The following is a 19,486-nucleotide window of genomic DNA, read 5'->3' as shown; positions in this document are numbered from 1 at the left end:
CTCCTGTTTTGGGTCCCTGGGGCCTTATCTCCAATTTGTAGGGATTGAATGACATGCCACACAAATCTTCCAGAAGCCTCTGGGAACCCAGAGGGGGCACAGAGCCAGGTGGGACCAGGGCTGGTGAGTCTCCTGCCGGTCACACTGACGTCTCTGACTCCAAGCCTCCAGAGGGCAGAGGCCTCACCTGCACCTGCTCACCCCAGGCCCGGGCTGGCCCATCAGCTATTGCCCTGGGTCAAGCCATCCCACAGACCCCACTGTCCATGCTTGGCAGCCCCTCGCCCAGAGCCCTTAGGTCTGGATTGAGGTGCCCAATGGCTCTGGCCCATCTCCGTGTCTCAGTTTCCCCAATCCAAGAGGCAGAGCCACTGAAGCTGGTGGCCTTGCCAGCAAGCGAGGGACCATCCGAGGCCCGGGCACCATGTCTGCCGGGTGGATGGTGCCACCTGGAGTCCCAAGGACAGAACGGCCAGGCTCCACGGGGACATGGTGGAGCGCCTGTGAGTGGCACACTGAACCTGGCCTTGGGGAGAGAGGCCCAGGGTCTGGACCCTGACAGGAGGAGCTGCCAGACTGATGGCGGAAGTGCAGCTCTGGCCTTGGGTTAGGGCTCGGGAGGACCCTCAGTGCTGGAGATCCTACTTGGGCTGTTACCATCTCGCCCATTTGTCCTGCATGTCCCAGGTCTGGTCACTAAGCAAGGCACAGCTGGAGGCCTGGCTGGGGGCTCACAGGGCCCTCTACTCCACGGGGGTCCCTGAGACCTCAGGCCATGTGCTCTGATGGAGGAGGCAGGTGGGCATGTAGGGACATCTCCGGGGGAGGGTGGCTGGGCTGGGGAGTAAGATCCCCAGTCTGGGGACCCAGAAGAGCCTTGGGCTGTGTCCCTGGGGCCACCTAGTCCCTCCTGCCACCCCTCCTCAGCCCATCAGGAATGTGTCCTCTGTCGGGGTGGGGGTGGGGGGGTAAAAATAGAAGCTGACACTTCCCGGGGGAGGAGGGTGGACCTTATCTCCTTCTCCAGACACGTCCCCCCCCCACCCTCGCCTCCTCAGGCCTCCTCCTCTGCTGTTCCTATACTTGGTAAGGGGCCTACATGGGCACAGCCCCTTCCCGCCTGCCCCACGAGCCCGGCCACCCAGCCCCTGGCCAATGGGCTGCTGGGCAAGATCAAATGTCACTATAACATGAGGGCGTGAGCCGAGCAAGCAGTGCCTGAGCCGGTCCTGTCCACAGGGAGCTCTTCTCTCCAGACTCAGCCACAGGTTGGTATGGCCCAGGGCTGGGCAGGGCTGGCCCAACACTAGACACGCATCTGAGGTCCCGGGGTGCTGAGGGTTCAGGGTGCCATATCTGCATGTGTCTTAGCTCTGAGCGTGACAGTTTAGAGAACCCACAAAGCCACCCCAGGGTCCCAAGGGTGCTGGCATGGAGGGTAACATTCTCTGAACATGGGGGACGCAGCTCCGAATCCAGCCCAGCAGTGAGGGAGGCCCGAGGAGGCAGGTGGGGGCTCCCTGGAGGGAGCAGGGGCAGCAGGCTGGAGGGAGATGAGGAGCCCGGGATGGGCACTGCCCACAGCTCTGAGGGCCACCTACTGCTATGCCCTGGCTTGCCCCCGGGGCCACCTGGGCCTTCCATCGGGGCTCAGCAAGCTGGGGGCCGAGGCCAGCTCCTCGCAGAAGCCGGGAGCTCTGGGCCTTATGTGGTCGTTGCCTCCAACCCCACCATGTGTGGAGACAAACACGAGGGGTCTTGTGTCATTCGCCCCAGAAGCGGTTCCATGAGGAGAGGGTGAGGGGGACCTGGGGGACGGCTCCCACAGGTCAAGGACAGGAGTGAATGGGGCCGGGGGGGGGCACGCAATGGGCACCTGGGATCCGTCCAGCTGCCCAAGGAGGGGGAGCACGTGCGCCCAGAGGCCCCGCCCCTACTCCTTGGACCTCCCGCCCTCCCTGCGCCCTTGGCCATCGTGGGGGGCATCAGGGCAAGGAGCCAGCTCAGGGTAGGACGAGGGCCGATGCGACACAGCCTGGGGCCCACAGCCAGTGAGGGCAAGGTTCCCCCCTGTCCCCCCCACCGTTGTGTCACCTGGGAAAGAGGGGAGGACGGCAGGAGAGTGTGTGTCTCCGAGGAGCTCTGACCTCAGGGGCTATTTTCACACCCCACCCCTCACCGAAGGCAGAGCTCAAAAATGACAACTGACTTCCTTCCCAGCTGTTGAAATGCTGTCCCCTGCCCTCCAGCAAGCACACCCCACCCTGACCCCTCCCCGACAGACAGCGAGCTGAGGTGACAGAGCTGCTCCGTGGTGTGGCCTTCAGGGCTCCCTCCGGCTGTGGGGGCAGGACCTTGGACAAGCCTCAGCTTCCCTGTGCGAGTGAGGCTTTGCTGCCCACGCTGTGGGGCTTCCAGGCACCCTGCCTGGGGTTACGGGGTCCTCTGGGTGGCCCCTTGGCCTGCACCCCAGAAGGCAGGAGGGTGAGATGCGGGAGCTTAGGCGGGCCTGGGACACCTGCGGGGGCGCGGGGGGAGTTGGCCCTGCGGAGCCCTGAGTGCCGGCCACCCGCACAGCCCCCCTCCCTGCGTCTTGGGTTTCTGGACAGAGGTGTCTTGGCTAATTTGGGTGCCTATTTCTGGACATCTCAGCTGCCACTGGCTCCTTAAAAATAACCGGCCCCTGGGCTCGGGCCACCACCGCCCCCACTTGAGGCTGCCGACAGGTGTAGGGCCCTGCCAGGGCTGAGGGGGGCCAGCAGGGTGAGGCCCCGGGCTGGGTCAGGGACAAGGTGGGGGATGAGGGGCTGTGGCAGGGCCCCCCAGGAGGCTGAGACCCCCAGCGGCACACAAGGCAGGAGGCTGGAACTGGAGGGGGCAGCAGAGTCCTGTTTCGGGACGGAGCCCAGCCGTTTCTGGGCTGGGACTCGGGGAGCAGAGATCCGGGGGTTAATTTTGCCTAGAGCTTAAACTGCACTGGGAAAATTAACATTCTTGACAGAGGCTTCGGAAAACTGTTCCCACCTTAGCGATGGATGTGATGTAAATGCATCTTTAGATGATGAGCTTGTGTTTTTCTTATACGAAGCTCCCTGGGGGGGGCACAGCTATTGTCTTCAACTGAGCTGCAATATGTTGTCATGAACTTTGTGTTTTCAGCCCCGGGCCAACATTCTGATGCAGCTGCTCAGAGCGTTCCCAGGCCCCGGACCGCCTCAGGCGTGCGCGGTGGCCAGTTCACGGAACCAGGGTCCCCGAGCGCACGGGCCTGGCGCCGGCTGCACCTGCACACGTGCGCAGGGCCCGGGCACAGAGCTTCCCTGCAGACATTGACAAATTCAAGAGCATCCACGGGGCCTGGGAACGCAGGCTGAGGAGGGCCGGCCAGAGGGGGCTGTCCACTCCGCTCCTGCTCAGAGCCCTGGGCTGGGGGACACGTGGAGAAACAGCTCAGACCCCGGCCCCGTGAGCTCAGGGTCCAGTCTGCTATGTGGCAGGGTGGTGCACTCTGGAGAGTTGGGGAGAGGGCATGGCCCAGGGCTGTGGACCCCAGGGAACCCACGTAAGAGGACGTGGGGTCCCCGTAGGAGACCCTCAGGTGGGGAAGGGAGCTGCGGGCTCACAGCAGGAAGGGCTGTCACAGGGATGGCAGGGTGTGAAGACTCAGCAAGGCCCGGCACACTGTGATCTAGGGGCCGCCAGGGACCCCACCCCCACCCCGGACACCTCAGCCCAAAGGCAGAGACCATCGAGAAGCAGGTTTTGAGCCACATCAGCAGGACTCTTCTTCAGTCCAAAACAGGCTGGACAAGCACCGTGCATTCTGGATGACCCTCCTCGGGGAATGCTATAGAGAGGATGTCGGCCCTGGGTGGGGGTGGACACCACGACCTTCCAATATCCCGTCCAGCCCCAGGATTCCAAACTCCAGGCTGGAGCCAGGGCAGGAAGGGGGGGGGGGTGGGATCTGAGTGCGGCGAGGAGGCCTGGGGGTGCCTGAGGAGGAGGCCCGCCCAAGGCCGGAGAGCTGGCCTCCACCCTGTCCTTGGATATCCTCACACCCCCAGCCCTCGGCGCCCAGGGCTCACCCCTTCCAACACTTGCAGACCAAGGCCATTCTGACTCTGGTCCCGTTCCTTCCCCCCCAGAAACAGTCCCGCCACCATGTCTGACGAAGAAGTGTGAGTACCCGTCCGAGGAACCACCCACCCTGCGTGCCCTGCACACCCTGCGTGCGCCCCTGGACCTGGGCTGTGTGCAGAGGCCACTGAGTGAAAGCTGCACTCACCCATTCTCTCTCTCTCTCTCTCCCCCCACCCCTGACCCCCACAACAGTGAACAGGTCGAGGGTAAGTGTCAAATAATATTCCCTCTGCGTCCGCCCCAACCCCCAAGGAAAAGTCACACTCGAGACAGGCCCACCTGACGGTGGACAGCACGGTCCTCCCTGGGAACCCTGGAAGGAAGTCTGAGCTTTGCTGTGCTAGACCAACTTCCTCTGAGCAAGAGGACCCCCCTTCCTCTAAGGACACATCCCCAGATGTGGTCATGTCTAAACCCCACCCCATACACCCCACCTGCCCTCCACAGTTGTCTGGGGGCAGTGTCTGGGCCCCACGACCAGGGGCCAGGGGTCTCTGGCCCCACGACCTTTCCCTGGGGACCTGGCCATCCAGGCACTGGGCCCGGCACCCCATCTTCACCTCACCGGGCCGCTGGCCTCGCCGGAGGCTTTACCTCCTCCAGAGCCCGAGGCCCCCCAGGCTCCATCCTCAGCGGCCTGGGGGCGGGGCAGCGGGATCCCGGGGGGGGGGCCCCCCCTGACACAGCTCCTGTGTTCTATCCCCTTGCAGAGCAATACGAGGAAGAAGGTAATCCTGGCAGTTCTGCATGTCCCCCACCCTGACCCCGGCTGCCCCACTCTGCTCGGGTCACGGCCTCACCGCCATGGGGCTTCTCGGAGCCCTTACTTTGGTTACCTGCCTGTCCTCCCCATCATTAATGCCACTTGCTAATCTCCCATCTCCTCATCCACTACTAGACAAACTCATTAATTAATTGTTCACTAATCCCCATCCTGGTAGTGCTGTGTGGACAGAGCCGACACGTGGTTTCCAACTCACCCTCGTTAATACCAAGGGCCGGATTGTGCAGACCCTGTGTGTCTCTCCTTCCCTGTGTCCCACTGTCTCTGTGTCCCCCTGTCTCTCAGCATCCCTGCCTTGGGGCCCTAACCTCCGGGCTCATCTGGAGACCCCTCCCTCGTGTGGCCCGGCATCTGTGGGAGCCTCCTGGTCGTGCCCGGGCAGGTGTGGGGTGCAGGAGAGCCGCTGCACCTGGGAACCACGCAGAGAGGTGGTTCTCAAGACGGGTGGGAGCTCCCCCCGAATCCCTGGCACCCGCTCAACCCTGGGGAGGCTTTCACGCAACTTCATCAGGCAGGGCTCGGCTGTGAGGCGTTCTGGGTGCTATGTTTTGAAAATATTTTGAAAACACTTGGCTACCCTAACAACGTGAGCAAAACATTTCTTTTTGTGCTGAAAAGGTGGAAAGACTCATTTCTGAGCAGGATATGTGGTCCTGGGGGGCTGCCCCTTCCCTGGGGAGGTCCATGTGATGGGCAGGAAGGGCCCCCTGCCCCCGTTTCCTCCAAGTCCCTCAGTGTCCACATCACCCCGGGCTCGCTCAGAAGCTGTGTGGCTCGCCCAGACGTCCCCGGGCTTTCCCTACGACAGTGGATTTTGTCCCGCCCATCCTCACATCCATCACCTGCAGAGCAGGACTTGGCTAGGTCCTCCCAAGAAGGCACCCCCCGCTGGGGTGGGCAGGCAGGGTCCTGAGGCCCAAGGAGGGAGCGAGGGGTGGGAATCCTGGGGTCCAGGAGTAGTCACGGGACCGAAGTGGGGGCCAGGCCCAGGTCTCCTGGGCTCACCACCTTTGGCCCCCCACACCAGCTGTCCCCTCTCCCTCTGGGCTGGCCTCCTTCCCTGCCACCATGGGTGCACCACTAAGGACTGTCTTTGTTTCTTCTCCCTCTCCCATGCCCACTGCCCCCATCCCAGAGGAGGCCCAGGAGGAAGGTAAGTGGGTCCAGGACCCCAGCCCCTACCCCCGCACCCTTGGCCCTTGTGCCCCTACCCTCTAAGGACATGCAGTGTGCCCTTGGCCTAACCTCTCCTCTCTCCTCCTGCTGCCTGTACACCCGGCGCCCCTCTAGCTACAGAAGTCCACAAAGAAGGTATGAGGACACAGGACTTCTGGTCCCCATGTGGGGCTCAGGGTCTGGCTGGAACCCACGCAGGGTGGGGGAGAGGGCAGGGAGGAGCGGGGTGCCAGCCAGCAGAGGACTCCCACATGTGGCCCTAACAGCACCCACTAACCGTGGCCAATGCTTGATCAGAGCAGGGGTAGGGTAGAGGGTCCCCGAGGGCCATGCATGGCCCGGACTCAGGCTGGGCTGCAGACGGAGCTCATGCCCCAGCACAGGGACCCTGGTTGGTGGTGGGCGGGCCTGGCCTCACTGTCCCTGAACCTCTGCCTCCAGCCCAGGGTGGGTAACTGAGAGCCCACAGCCAAATCTGACCCCTTAACTGGGTCAGGGCCCCAGGCCAGATGGTGTGTGAACACAGGCTGATGGAGGGACCAGCCCATCGGCCCCCAACAGGGACCATGTCATTCCCTGGCCATCTTCCTTGACCCGCTCTGTGAGCCCCTCCTGGGATCCAGGTGGACAACCAGAGGGGTCACCAGCAGAGCAGCTGAGGGGGGCACCCACGTCTGTGTGCCCTGGGAGGCGGACAGGAAGGGCAGGTGGGCCCTGCTCTCGGGGTGACAGGAAGCGAGGAACCCTCTGGGTCTGCTTCCCTGGGTTGTAGGTCCTGCCCTCCACCTGACCAGGCCCCAGCCAGAGGCTGTCAGGCCCTGCTAGGCCCTCCTGGGGGTTGAGGAGAGACAGGGACCCTGACAACCCCCAGATCTACCCCTGAGCCCTGGTTCCCCATCAGGTCAGCGAGGCAGGGATGGGATTGGGGGGGTTGCCTGCCAACACTGACCATGTCTCGCTGGCTTCCCGCACACTCCCTGCCCCTTGTCCTCGGCCACTGACCCTCCTGAATGGTGACTGGTGTTTCCATTAACCTCGGATCCTTCCTCCTTTGACCTCTGACCCACGCGTGGTATTGCCTCTTGTTCCGTGCCCTCCTTTCCCCATGAAGTTCATGAACCAGGTATGTGCCATGACTTCAGTCCCGTGTGGGCGCCTGTGCACACGTGTGACCACGTGTGGGTGTGAGCGGGCACTCGGGCCACGCAGGAGCAAGAGGGGCGGTGTAACCTACTCACAGTGTGGCTGCACTCAGACGCCCGCATCTGCCCCTCCCACGGCCCCTGCCGAGGCTCACAGGTGATTCTCTCTCTCTCTCTCCTCCCGCCATCCCTTGGTGCTGTTCCTGCAGAAGAGGTCCAGGAAGGTACGCCCCCTGCCGCCCCCCTCCTGCTCCCTACCGGACCCCCCACCTTCCCATGGGCTGAGAGCACAGTGAGAGAGGTTAGGCCCCCCGCTACATGCACCATGCAGGGGTTGTGGGGGTGAGGCCCCTCCTGGGCCACCAGCAGGAAGGCGGGGGCGGCTAGTCCCGAGATGGAGCACAGAGCCCAGGGCCAGAAACGGTGCTGAGGTCCACCAGGACCCTCGGGACCAACAGGGTTGGGTGGAGAAGAGCAGAGGAGGAGAGACAGAGCGGGCGCCTCTGCCCTGCCCCATACAGCACCTCAGAGAAGAGGGGTCAGGAGGGGTAAGGCTGAGGGGAGCATGAGGGCCAAGCGGGGTGAAGCAGAGAGTCAGCAGAGGCCTCGGGCAGGACAGCAGTGACGTGAAACAGCCAGGGGCCTTGAGTGCAGAGGAGGCATTCTCCCTACCACCTAGGCCAGGGCCAGACACACCCGGGTGTGAGGAGGCCCCTGGGTGGGCCGAGCCTCAGTGGAGTGGGGGAGACACAGGTTCCAGTCAGGGCCCCTCCGCTCAGTGGGGCCATGGGGGCCTCTGGGCTGGGCCCGACCCCTGCACGCCACCCTGACAGTTTCCCTCTCCTGGCCCCAGAGAGGCCACCTGGAAGATGCAGGGGGTGCTGGCCCAGTGCTGCGGGGTGGATGCCCAGCCGTGCAGGCAGAGGTGTCCAGGGATCTGGCCGGGTAGGGGCTACAATGTCACCGGGCACCCGGGACCCACCCTGAGGCCTGCAGGAGGCGGGGATGCCAGGCTGCCCCCCGCTGGCCACCGCTCTGCAGCGTGGCACTGCCCCCCTTGCCCCCTGCCCCTGGGGCCCACTCCAGCTAGGCCCCCAGAGAGGGCAAACACACCTCAGCCCCTTCCTTCTGCCCCTCTGCTCTGGGGTTCCTGCTCCCACCACACCCCTTCTCTTCCTCAGTTTCCCCAGGTCACAGCCCCCTCCCCCCAAGGTGCAGGGAGAGGGTAACATCAAGCCCACTTACAAAATGGCCAAGGCACCGTCTGTGGGCCTGCGGTGGGCCGCTGTGCATCCAGGGGAAGCCCGGCCGAGGGGGATACACCAAGTGCATATGCAGCCAGACCCCGGCCCCATGCCTGGGCTGCCGAGGGCAGAGGAGGCCATGCAGGAAGTCGAAGCCATGTTCTCAGATGGGCAGAGGGCCTTGCAGAGAGCAGAGACTGAGGGCGAGGGCAAGATCCTGCTCAGCTGTGCAGAGCCCAGGCCGAGAGCTGGCCAGCGTGGCCTCCCCAGGCCTGGGCATGGGGGTGCTCAGAGGCAGCCAGGCCCATGCAGGCAGGTGGGGGGCCGGTCCTCGGTCTGGATGCCCTGTGGCCCCCCAGGAGCCTCAGGAGGAAAAGCCTCTTAAGGCTCCCTAGGGAGGTCAGGAGCCCCTTCAGTCGCGGCCCTGTGGGCCACCGTGGGGGGCTCCACCTGAGGGCTCACCCCAGGCCCTCTGCCTAGGGCTGCCATGAGCAAGGCCTCAATGGCCCCGGGCACGCTGGTTGTTCCAGATCCACTGGGTCACCCAATAAGCCCAGGAATCAGGCCCAGGGACCACACACACCCAGCCCCAAGGCTCCAGTGTTAAGGAGGGTCTCGGCTTCCCAGGATGGGCTCCACCAACCCTCCATGGAGACTCAAAGAAGCCAGCGGCCAGCTCCTCCACCCAGTCCCCAGACAGGCAAGACCCTGATGGGGTCCCGGCCAGGGCACCAAGGGAAGAAGGGTGCTACCCCAGCTGATGTTGGCCCCCATGGCCCCACCCCTGCAGCCCCCACTGCCTGGCCCCCAAGGGCTCTGTGCCTCTGGCTTCCAGCCCCTCCTTCCTCCCATATCCCCCCTCCTGGGCCACATCCTAGTCTGTGCACCCTGAGCTCCCCTGGGACCCCACAGGGACCTTCTCTTGTTGCTGGCAGGACAGAAGCATGGGTGGTAGGTTCAGCTGGAGAGGGGGAAGCAGGCAGGACTCCAGGCAGGAGCCCCTAGCCCCCAGCCCCCAGCCCCCAGCCAGAGGTCCCCAGGAGCAGAAGCAGTCCCCCCGGCTCACCCGATTTCTCTCCCCTCTCCCCACGCCGGTGCTGTGGTGACCAGAGGAGAAGCCAAGACCCAGGTGAGTGCAGGGCCCCAGCAGGTCCAGACACCAGGGAGTACAGGGGGAGACTGGAGGAGATCACCTGGGAAACTGGGTCCCACAGAAGATGACACATTTGGGTTCTGTGGGGAGGACACCCCAAACCCCTGAGAGAGAGCAGCCTCATCTCTGCTCCTTGATTTGATGTTTAAAGCTCTAGAGGTCCAACAAAGGCGCGTGGTGATAATGGGATCATTGGGGGCAGCTTATGCCTTCTCCCACAGGTGGGGAGCAGAGTTCATCGGGGTGCCGCATCCCCAGTGAGGAGTAGAAATGAATTCTGGGGGCCCAGTGAGGTGTGGCTGTGGGCTGGTCGTCCAGGGTAGGCAAGGAGGACTTCCTGCAGGAGGAGGCCAAGGAGGGATGGGGAACAGGGGGTTGAGGGAGACAGGCCAGAGAGAGGGGGTGCTGCAAAGCTCCCTCCTGGGCTCCTGGACCCTCACCGCTGCCTGCCTGCTGTAGGGTCCCCCCCAGGTCCTAGCTGAGAGGCAGCTGTGAGAGGTAGGTGGAGGGAGGGTCCCAGTGGCCCCTTCAGAACAAAACCACTGGTGGATCTGCCATTTTTCACTGCCCTGGGGCTCTGGGTAGCCGTCTCCTTGTCTGGAGGGTCTTTCCCTTGCTTTACCCACTTGTGAGCATTTCAGAGATTTTTTTTTTTAACCTCACGATTCTGAATCTAATGTGTTGGATGAGCACTTGTAAGTGCACAGGGCGTGATTCATCCCCCTTGTCCCTCCGAGCATCCCGCCTGCGCCCTGTGCTGCCCACCAGGACGCCCGGGGTCTGCTCCCACATGGGGTACCCTCGGGGGTCCGCGGACACGGCGGCGAGTCGAGGGCACAGCCGGCACATTTCCATCCATTGCACTTTATTTTTCAGCAATTTTAAATAAAGCTGCTGGGTCCCAGATATTTTCTAGTTTTAAAAAAATGTTTGTGTTTTCATTATGAAAATAAAACACCTCATTAAAGAAAATTTGGAAAATACGTAAAAGTCCAATGAAGAAAAAAAAGTCGTCTATAACTCTCCCGGCCCGCCAGCCAGACTGCGGGAAGGAGCAGGGAGGAATAAAAGCCTTATTTCTTCCTACTCTTTCCGTGCGTCGGGCTCGGAAAAAAAGATTTAAACTCTGAGCTGTTTTTCAAACATCGTACTGTCTATACAACCTTCAATTCTGCTTTTTTAAAATTTAGCACTATTCATAAGTATTTTTCCGTGTTTTTACATAGTCTTCTTAAATATTTTGAATGGCCACATAATATTCCATCAATTGGACAAACCATAATTTTTCTAACCGTTCCTCTTCTGCAGGACATTAAGGCTTTCCCCAATATTTTACTATCATAAATAATGCTGGATGGAAAGCATTTTCCGTCTTTCGGGTTATTTCCCTAGGCCACATTCCCAGAACTGGAATTACTGGGTCAAAGAGTATGAACGTTCTTCAGGCTTTTGACGATCGCTGCCAAATTGCTTTCCACGGGGGCCGTGCCAGCGCGGGCTCCGCCGTGGACGTGAGCGGGTCTGTGCCCCGCGCTGCCGCGCCCGGGGACACTGATGGATGAGGGGGGCCTCTCAGGGCCGCTTGTGTTCGCACGCCTCCGATGGCCAGGAGCCCTTCCCGCGCGCTTGCTAACTGGCCGCCTTTCTTCCCAAGACTTGGCAGCGCGCGCCTCCTGCCCATTTATCTAACGGCAGAGACGTCTCCACGTGTTCTCAGCCATCGGTTTGCACAAGGATATAAGTCTTCTCTGTGCTTGCTGAAAATATTTTTCTAGTCTGGGTTGGGGTTTTTTTTTCCCCTTTCAATTTTTGCTTTTTTTTTTTTTTTTTCACATACATAAGTTTTTCATTTGCGTGGAGTCGTCTGGCCATCTTTCCCCTAGCGGGACCTTCTGATGCTTCTGAGCTTAGGAAAGCCTCTCCCGTTCCAGCATTTGGGTCCATATTCAGTTCCACTTTCTTCTGTGGCTTGTTTTGAAAAACCATGTTGTTGTTTTAACTCTTTGCTCCATCTGGAATGTACGGGGGCAGGGCCCGGGGCTGACGGCGGTTACAGCCAGCCCGATCTGGGGGGCTCATTTCTTCCCCAGACTGCTTTTGACCCAGCCCCTTTCCTTTGGGTCCCCAGAAAGAAAGATTCAGGATGGGTCGGAGACATGCAAAGCGTCCAGATAGCTGTTCCTGACTGCAGAGGCCAACAGCCCTTGGGGGCCTGCAGTGACCAGCCTGCCTCTGGTCTGGCCTAGCTGCATTTCTTTATCTGTGTGAGAGAGAAAGTGAGAGTGCCCTTCCTAGACAGATGTGGGAGAAACGGCCCTTTCCATGTCCAGATGTTATCAAAAACAGAGGGACGTGAAAAGAGACTGGAATGTTCTCAAAGAGGTCGGCCCATTTTGGGGACAGTGGGGTGTACACCTGACCAGAACAAAGGTCAGGCAGTGTGTCCTCAGCTGGGTGCCCGGGCAAGAGGGCAGGAGGGCCAACCCCCTGGTAGGGTCTCCACCTGCCCCTGCTCACAAGCCTCTCTCTCTTCTTCAGACTCACTGCTCCTAAGATCCCAGAAGGGGAGAAAGTGGACTTCGATGTAAGTTTGTGGGACCCAGATCAACACAGCCTCCAACCCCGACCTCCCAGACTACAGGCTCCACACTAGGAGCCTGTGAAGGTCATCTGCTCTCAAGCAGCCAGAGCTAGCACTTCCTGCTTGCCGGCAATTCTGCCTTAATTTATTTCTGGACCAGAGAAAACCTCTGCAGTGTCAGACATCTGTCTTCCCATCCATCATCCATCCACCTATCCTTCATCCATCCACCCATCCATCCATCCACCCATCCATCCATCCACCTACCCATCCATCCACTTATCCATCTACCCATCCATCATCCATCCATCCATCAATCCATCTACCCATCCATTGTCCATATACCTGTCTTTCATCATCCATCCATCCATCCATCCACCTATCCTTCATCCATCCATCCACCTATCATCATCCCTCCATCCATCTATCCATCATCCACCAACCCATCCATCCATCATCTAGTTATCATCCACCCACTCACCCACCCATCATCCATCCACCCATCCTTTTCTTCATCCATCATCCATCCATCCATCCATCCATCCATCCGTCTACTTAATAAAATACCTCACTCACCAGTTTCCTCTCTGTCTGGCTCATGCAGAACTTCTCTGAGGATGACAACAGAGCCAAGTCAGAACCAGTCCATCCCAGGGGTGCTGATGACCTCAGGGCTGCGCAGGGCCTGGACTCACCTACAGGGAGGGCACCATTCCTACCCTGGAGCTAAGGGGTCAAGCAGCCTCCTGCCCCCAGGAGGGCAGCAGCCATGCGGACAGGGAGAGGACAAAGGGTCCCTTGCTGCCCTCAGCTTTCATGTTGGCCAGAGGAGGCAGGGTGTCTCTGCTGGAACAAAGGGAAGATGAGCCCGGCAGGATGAGATTTGAGAGAAGGGTTCTGTCCCACCCACAGGACATCCAGAAGAAGCGCCAGAACAAGGATCTCATGGAGCTGCAGGCTCTCATTGACAGCCACTTCGAAGCACGCAAGAAAGAGGAAGAGGAGCTGATTGCTCTTAAGGAGAGGATTGTGAGTGCGGCGGGCAGTTCCAGGCAGAGGTGGGGGTGCTGGGCACTCTGAGGAGGGGTGATGCGGTTGGCAAGGTTGGGTTCACCAACCTGTTCCTCTGGCCACAGGAGAAGCGCCGCGCAGAGAGAGCTGAGCAGCAGAGAATCCGCGCCGAGAAGGAGAGAGAGCGCCAGAACAGACTGGCGGTGAGCTCCCACTCCCCCCACTCCCACCCCAGACCCCAGAACAATGACCCAAGAAAGGTTCCTTGTCCTCCTTTGTCCTCCTCCTAAGCATCCCGACACCAGCCAATGAGCGGAAACACAGTGGGCTAAGTTCCCCATGTCCTAAACAGCTTCCAGAAAGTGCTAAGCCCAGAGTGGGTCCTTAAGCTTGCTGGGGTGGGGTGACATTCCAGCCAAGCACTGAGGGCCTGAGGACCGGGGTCTCCACAGGAAGAAAAAGCCCGGAGGGAGGAGGAGGATGCCAAGAGGAGAGCCGAGGATGACCTGAAGAAGAAGAAAGCTCTGTCCTCCATGGGCGCCAACTATAGCAGCTACCTGGCCAAGGTGAGCATGGGCCCTGGAGCCCCGGCCTCTATCCGTGCCCCCAGCCACCGCCACTGAGCAGTGCAATGCTCCCCACCTGAGCCCAGGCCCCTCTGCCTTGTCCCCTCAGGCTGACCAGAAGAGAGGCAAGAAGCAGACTGCCCGGGAGATGAAGAAGAAGGTTCTGGCAGAGAGACGCAAGCCACTCAACATTGACCACCTCAGTGAGGACAAGCTGAGGTAGGGCGGGTGTCAGCCTGTGGGCAGTGGGGGGTGGCCCCAGAGCATGGCCAGAGTGTCATCCAAGCCTGCCAGCCTCCCTGTGGTGGCTGGAGGAGGACAGCGGCTGGCCTGGGTCCTGCCTTCCAGGGCTTCCCCGAGGCTCACCCCTGCCATCCCTACAGGGACAAGGCCAAGGAGCTCTGGGACACCCTCTACCAACTGGAAACAGACAAGTTTGAGTTTGGGGAGAAGCTGAAGCGCCAGAAATACGATGTGAGTGTAGACACCTTGAACCTCAGGCCCCATGGGCTCAGCCACCCACAGGGGACCTTGGCCCGAGAGACGCCCACGCTGGCCATCCCCATGGAGCCTGGCTAAGGCCACTCTCCTGCCGGGGACCGGGGCTGGGGGCTCCCTCTGAGGGCAATCAGCCCTATTTGGAGGGCAGCAGGAGGCTGCAGAGGGCTGAGTGGCCTCGGGGTCCAGGTTCTGAATCACCTGGGGCTTGTGGAGAGTCCACCCCAGGATTGCACCAGGTTTCTCCGGCACCAGGGTGGTGTCCCTCACAGCCTTCTCTGCAAAGCCAAGTCCCAGCCATGCTGGCCAGAGACCTCGGCCCCCTCAGAGCTCCTGGTGGTGGTGGGTGCCCAGGCTCGGGTCTCTGTGCTGTCACCTCCTTGGTCAGTGTGAGCTGAAGGGTGGCATGCACCCCCACACAACAGCAGGGAAAGAGGTCTGGGACCGAGTCATCAGGGGGATGGTTGTATAGAGTTGCCTGGGAGGGGCTCAGAGCTCAGAACAGCAGTCCCAGGCAGACACAGTCCCCTCGGAGGCCCTCCAGTAACTGACTTGCTCCGTGCAAACACAGATACCACCAGCTTCGCCATCAGAGGCATGGTCCCCCCGACTCCTCAATGTCCTCCAGGGTCCCTGGTGGAAGACAGTTCACACGCAAGGGTCATCTCTCATGGCTGATCTTACAGGCCACCAAGACAGAGGGCGTCCAGGGACTAGTGAATCCTGGCTTATGCATCCCCGTGGCCCAGCAGTGTTCAGGCTCAGGGGCAGCATAGCCCTTTCTCAAGGGTCCCCTGGGAGGGCTGACTTGCAGAAGTGGGCATCACCTGTGCACCACCCCAGTCTGGGTTCTGGGGTCAGGTCAGGGACCCACTGCCTCCTGACATACCTGTGCATGACCTACAGTGGGTCCTCGGGGGGCTGGAAGAGCCATGAGGGCCCCAGCCTAACCTGGCCCAGCACACAGCAAGGCCCCCAAGCCTCAGCCACCCGCCCAGCCTGTTAACCATCTTGGTCTTTCTAGATCATGAACATGCGGGCCAGAGTGGAGATGCTGGCCAAGTTGTAAGTAGCCAGAGTCCACCCTGGACCAGGCTCGTGGTGTGCAATGCACGGTGAGCCTCTCGCATGGCAAACCTGGTTCGTTGAGGATGGCGGTGGCGGTGGGCGTGGAGATGATGGAGGTCAGCCTCCTGCCCCCACCTCCTCCCCACCCCCTGCAGCCTGTGGCTTCTGAGGCTGACCTGCCATCTTTGCAGGCAGGTGGGGAAGCACCCTGCCTTCCCCTGAGCCTCTCCTCTGGGCTGTCAGGAGGAGGGAGCAGTTGGGCAAAGGAGCAAGTGGGCCACCGGACTGGTTGCTCAGCAGCCACTGGAATCAGGGGCTCTGTGAGCCTGGCCTCCCTCCCCACGCCCCTGCCCCACATCCTGCCGCAGGCTGCAGGTAAGTGGCCAGCTCCACGGCTGCTGTGTGTCTCAGCCCCGGGGTCTCCAGTGCGGGCCACCAAAAGTAAGTCAGAGGCAAGAGTCCCAAGGGCCAAGAGCTGGTGTCTTCCAAGCAGAGGAGCCAGGACACAGTAAGGGAGCAAGTGGCCCTGGTGTGGCAGCAAGGCTCCGATGAAGAAGGCCGTGCTGGCCACAACCGGCCTGGCCCTACTAGGACCTGTCAGGTAAGTCACTTGTGTTGTTTACAGATCACCAATCTCAGAAGCCGCATCGATCAGGCCCAGAAGCAGTAAGTAGCCTTCCTACCTGTTGCTCTGTGCCGGGCACATGGCGCCACGGGGCTGGTGATTTCAGCCCGTCCGGATGGCAGCCGACCCTCGCAGGGCAGTAACAAAACTAACCAGCCGGCCACCGGAGCCTGCGTGTCTGGGCCGTGCACCCTGGGACCCGCAGTCTCCTCTTGTTCTGTCCTCACCCCAGAGCCCAGGAGGAGGCAGACCGTGGGGAGGGCCGGCCATAGGCCTCAGGGATATGGGTGGTTCTGGGCTCCCTCCAGAAGGGTCTCCTGGACACCCCCATGCTGTGCTGCCGCAGAGGTGAGCAGCACAGGCCGTCAGGAGCCTGGGCTTTGTCACCAGTCTCCCTGCAATCCTGGTGGAGCCACTGGTTCCTCACGATAGTGAATGCTCTGTCTGCGAGGTCACCCCGGGGTCTGGGGGACCTATGAACACAGCATCTGGGAAAGACTTCAAGAAGCCTGCACCGTGCTCACCCGCAAGGGCCTGTGCTTCCCAGCCACCTGCTCTGGGATTTTGCCTCCCAGCCTGGTCGCTCAGCCAGTCCACACTCACACAGTGCAGTATTCCCAGGACTGCATGGACCTGGAGATCTCTCCCTCCTTCACTGGTCCCTGCCCCCTCGCTGCTCCCAGGGCTAGGCTCCCCAACCCAGGGGGAGAGGCGAAGGTGACCCCCATTCCATCCCGGGCTCTGTTGTGTGTGACTGATGCAGGCCTCATGAGAGCCCTTCTGCAGGTGTGCATGTGCATGTGTGTTTGTGTAAAGGTTCTCAGCTGACCCCTGCAGGACACAGGTCGTGGGCATGGTCACCGGTACCAGGGCTTCTCCTGAAGCCATCCTCAGGAATTGGGTGGCCTTCTCCAGACTGCCAGAAGTTGCCCCAAATGTTGAGCTTCTGCAGCCACACACCCTGTCCCCCTACCCATGGCTCCCTGACCCAGCACCCAGCTCTCTCCTGGCTCCCTGGTGTACAAAGGGCCTCAGACAGACATGGCAGGCTGCTAAGGAGGCCACCTTGCAGGGTGCTGACCTCCTGATCTCTAATCCAGCTCTAACTGGTGACTAAGGAACTGGGACAGAGGCCTCCCAGGCCCTGAGTCGACCAGGCCCGGCCCACTGGCCTAGAGTCAGGGACCAAGGTAGATGACTGTAGCCTCTCCTTCCCCTGTGGCTGTGACCTGGGAGGTTCTTTCCAGGCATAAGTAACTGGGACAATGAGAGCCATCTGCAAGGAAGGCCTCCCTGGCAGGTTCAGGGTCTACCCGAGGTGTGGCCCCTGGAGCCCGAGCTCCTGGCAGGGGTTGGGGATATCCTGGGCTCACTGGTCTCTCCCCTAACCGCACTAACAATCCTGGAACGATGTGCCCAGGCCCAGCCGGTCCAGGTACAGGTGAGTCGCTGCTGCTTGGAATGTGTGCCCGTGGCTTTGAGGCCAGACAGGGCGCTTCACCCTGATAGCAGCCTGGGTGGGCAGAGCTGTTAGGGCTGGGGTCTGCCGCGGGCCAGGGAGGGGCTGGGCTGGGGTCCCAAATACCCAGTCACTGAAGGTCAACTCGCTTCCATTTGCAGTAGCAAGAAGGCCGGGGCCCCGGCCAAGGGCAAAGTTGGTGGGCGTTGGAAGTGAAGCAGCCGCAGAAGCTCCCAGAGGCAGAGACCCTCAGCCTGAGCAGCCCCCATGGCAGTGTCTGGCCCCCCGGCCTGAGGGCGGAGAGCCTGCCCCCAGGCACCCCACATGTCTCTGTCCTGGCTGCCCCCATCTCTGGGGGTCTGTGAATAAAGCTGGCAGATTCCCCTCCACTGAGCGTGTGCTGGCTCTTCGACTGGGGCCCAGGGTGGGGGGCTGAGTGCCCGGCGAGGGGGAACAGAACTGTGAGGGTGGCCACCCTGTGGGTGGGGGTGCCAAGAGACACTGGGTGCTCCCTTTAGGGGTCAGCAGGGGAGATAACCCAGCCCTGGGCCCCGGCTCTGCCAGCCGCTTCCACATCGGTCCCCCACCCCTGCAAGCTCATATGACCCAGATCTCCACCTCAGCGCCCCCCCACCCGTGAGCGCTCCCCCACTGCCCAACTCTGCTTCGAAGCCAGTTTGGGGTAGAAGAGCTCTGTCTTTGGAGGGGTTGGGGGAAGGGGAGCGGGAACACACTGAGAGACCTTACAGGCGTCCCCCGGAAATGTGGGGGCAAGAGCAGGTTCAGAACAAGGGGGTGCACACAGCCTGAGGGCCTCTCGCCCCCAGAGGAAAGGAGCAGGAAAGCACATTTCAGTGAGAGCAGACTCAGCAAACACAGACTGTTCTTTCTATATTATAAGAGAACACAGTGCACAACTGTGTAATAAATTTGAAAATCCTGACCAAACAGAATTATGGAAAATATAAATCACAAAAATTGGATGAAGACGTAGAGCCTTGCACAGCGAAGTATTCATGGAGGAAGCTTTCGGAGGCCGGACCCACCCCCTCCGAGAAGCCTCTGCAGGGTGGAGGGAGAGAGGGAGGACGCCCTTGCAGTCTGCCATGGGGTGGCAGGACCCCGAAAGCAAAGTCGAACCCCCAGAATGCATGTGCATGTGCTTGCACCCCAACACACCTCTCCATGCCCCATGTGACTCCCCCAGAATGCACGTGCATATGCCTGCCCACCCCAGCACACCTATCCACGCCCCATGTGATTCTCCAGAGTGCATGTGCACTCGCCTGCCCATCCCAACATTCATGTGAATGCACATCCCATGTGGGGGCACACCCCCCACATACACTCACAAATTCACAAGCACACACCTCCCACACACATGTTCACCCCCCTGCCCCACACAGTGCACCTATACAGAAATGCACTAATGGCCAATGAGCTTTATTGCAATAACTCAAGGACGAACACCTTAACATAACAGCAGATGTGGGATCCACAGACCCCGTCACCACCCCCATACCCCCACACACAGCGCCTTGTTCTGAGAGGCAACAGCTGCCCCCGGGGCGCCCAGCAGTGCAGGGGCAGGAGGACCAGCTCCCAGGAGTCATGCAGAGGCAGAGCCTGTGAACTAACTAGTAACCCACAACCACAGGCAACATGAAGAGGTCTGGGATCTGAGTGGGAGCTTTTGAAGCACATCTCAGCTGCTTACAGGTCAGGAGGATCAGAATGATTGGGAGCAGATTTGAACCAGTCAGGCGGGAGAGACAGGAGTTGGTGATAGGCCGTTCCTGCAAACAGGAGCACGTGTGAAGCTTTAGAGGCGTTGCTTCCACCAGCACTTAGCACGGGGATCCAGCGACCAGGCCCTGCAGCCCAGTGGACCTAACTGTGGGCAGGTGACTTATTAGCATATATTTAGAAATGTGAGCACACCTGAGGCCAGCCTGGAGGCAGAAACCTGGGAGTCCAGGCTCCGCTGAATGGCCACCAGTAGGCAGCCTGTGCCTGAACTGGTCCCTGGAGAAAGC

At 60.8% G+C, this 19,486-nt stretch overlaps 1 protein-coding gene across 3 annotated transcripts; it reads left to right on the top strand.

Moving 5' to 3' along the window:
- Positions 1–1,218: 1,218 nt before the first annotated feature.
- Positions 1,219–17,839, top strand: TNNT3 (troponin T3, fast skeletal type). Of its 3 annotated transcripts, XM_072758734.1 has the most exons (16): positions 1,219–1,268; positions 4,149–4,181; positions 4,336–4,349; positions 4,854–4,871; positions 6,063–6,080; positions 6,218–6,238; positions 7,455–7,469; positions 9,600–9,618; positions 12,181–12,226; positions 13,136–13,252; positions 13,360–13,437; positions 13,687–13,800; positions 13,910–14,019; positions 14,184–14,274; positions 15,992–16,032; positions 17,612–17,839. In XM_072758734.1, exons 2-16 carry the CDS (start codon positions 4,165–4,167, stop codon positions 17,664–17,666), a joined length of 774 nt encoding a protein of 257 aa, XP_072614835.1. In that variant the 5' UTR covers positions 1,219–1,268; positions 4,149–4,164; the 3' UTR covers positions 17,667–17,839. The 3 variants fall into 3 exon arrangements, with proteins under 3 accessions (XP_072614835.1, XP_025859675.1, XP_025859676.1); XM_026003890.2 differs by lacking the exon at positions 6,218–6,238; XM_026003891.2 differs by lacking the exons at positions 6,218–6,238; positions 15,992–16,032 and adding an exon at positions 15,323–15,363.
- Positions 17,840–19,486: the final 1,647 nt, after the last annotated feature.

Source organism: Vulpes vulpes, chromosome 5 (genome assembly GCF_048418805.1).
Source record: "Vulpes vulpes isolate BD-2025 chromosome 5, VulVul3, whole genome shotgun sequence".
Taxonomy (NCBI): Eukaryota; Metazoa; Chordata; class Mammalia; order Carnivora; family Canidae; genus Vulpes; species Vulpes vulpes.
This window is presented reverse-complemented; position numbering and strand designations above follow the sequence as displayed.

What these genes read in the sequence shown, in the direction of transcription:
- TNNT3 (XM_072758734.1), top strand. An exon ending in CTCAGTGAGGACAAGCTGAG is followed by an intron (nt 14,020 to 14,183) that starts GTAGGGCGGGTG and finishes CCATCCCTACAG; the next exon opens with GGACAAGGCCAAGGAGCTCT. An exon ending in TGAAGCGCCAGAAATACGAT is followed by an intron (nt 14,275 to 15,991) that starts GTGAGTGTAGAC and finishes TGTTGTTTACAG; the next exon opens with ATCACCAATCTCAGAAGCCG.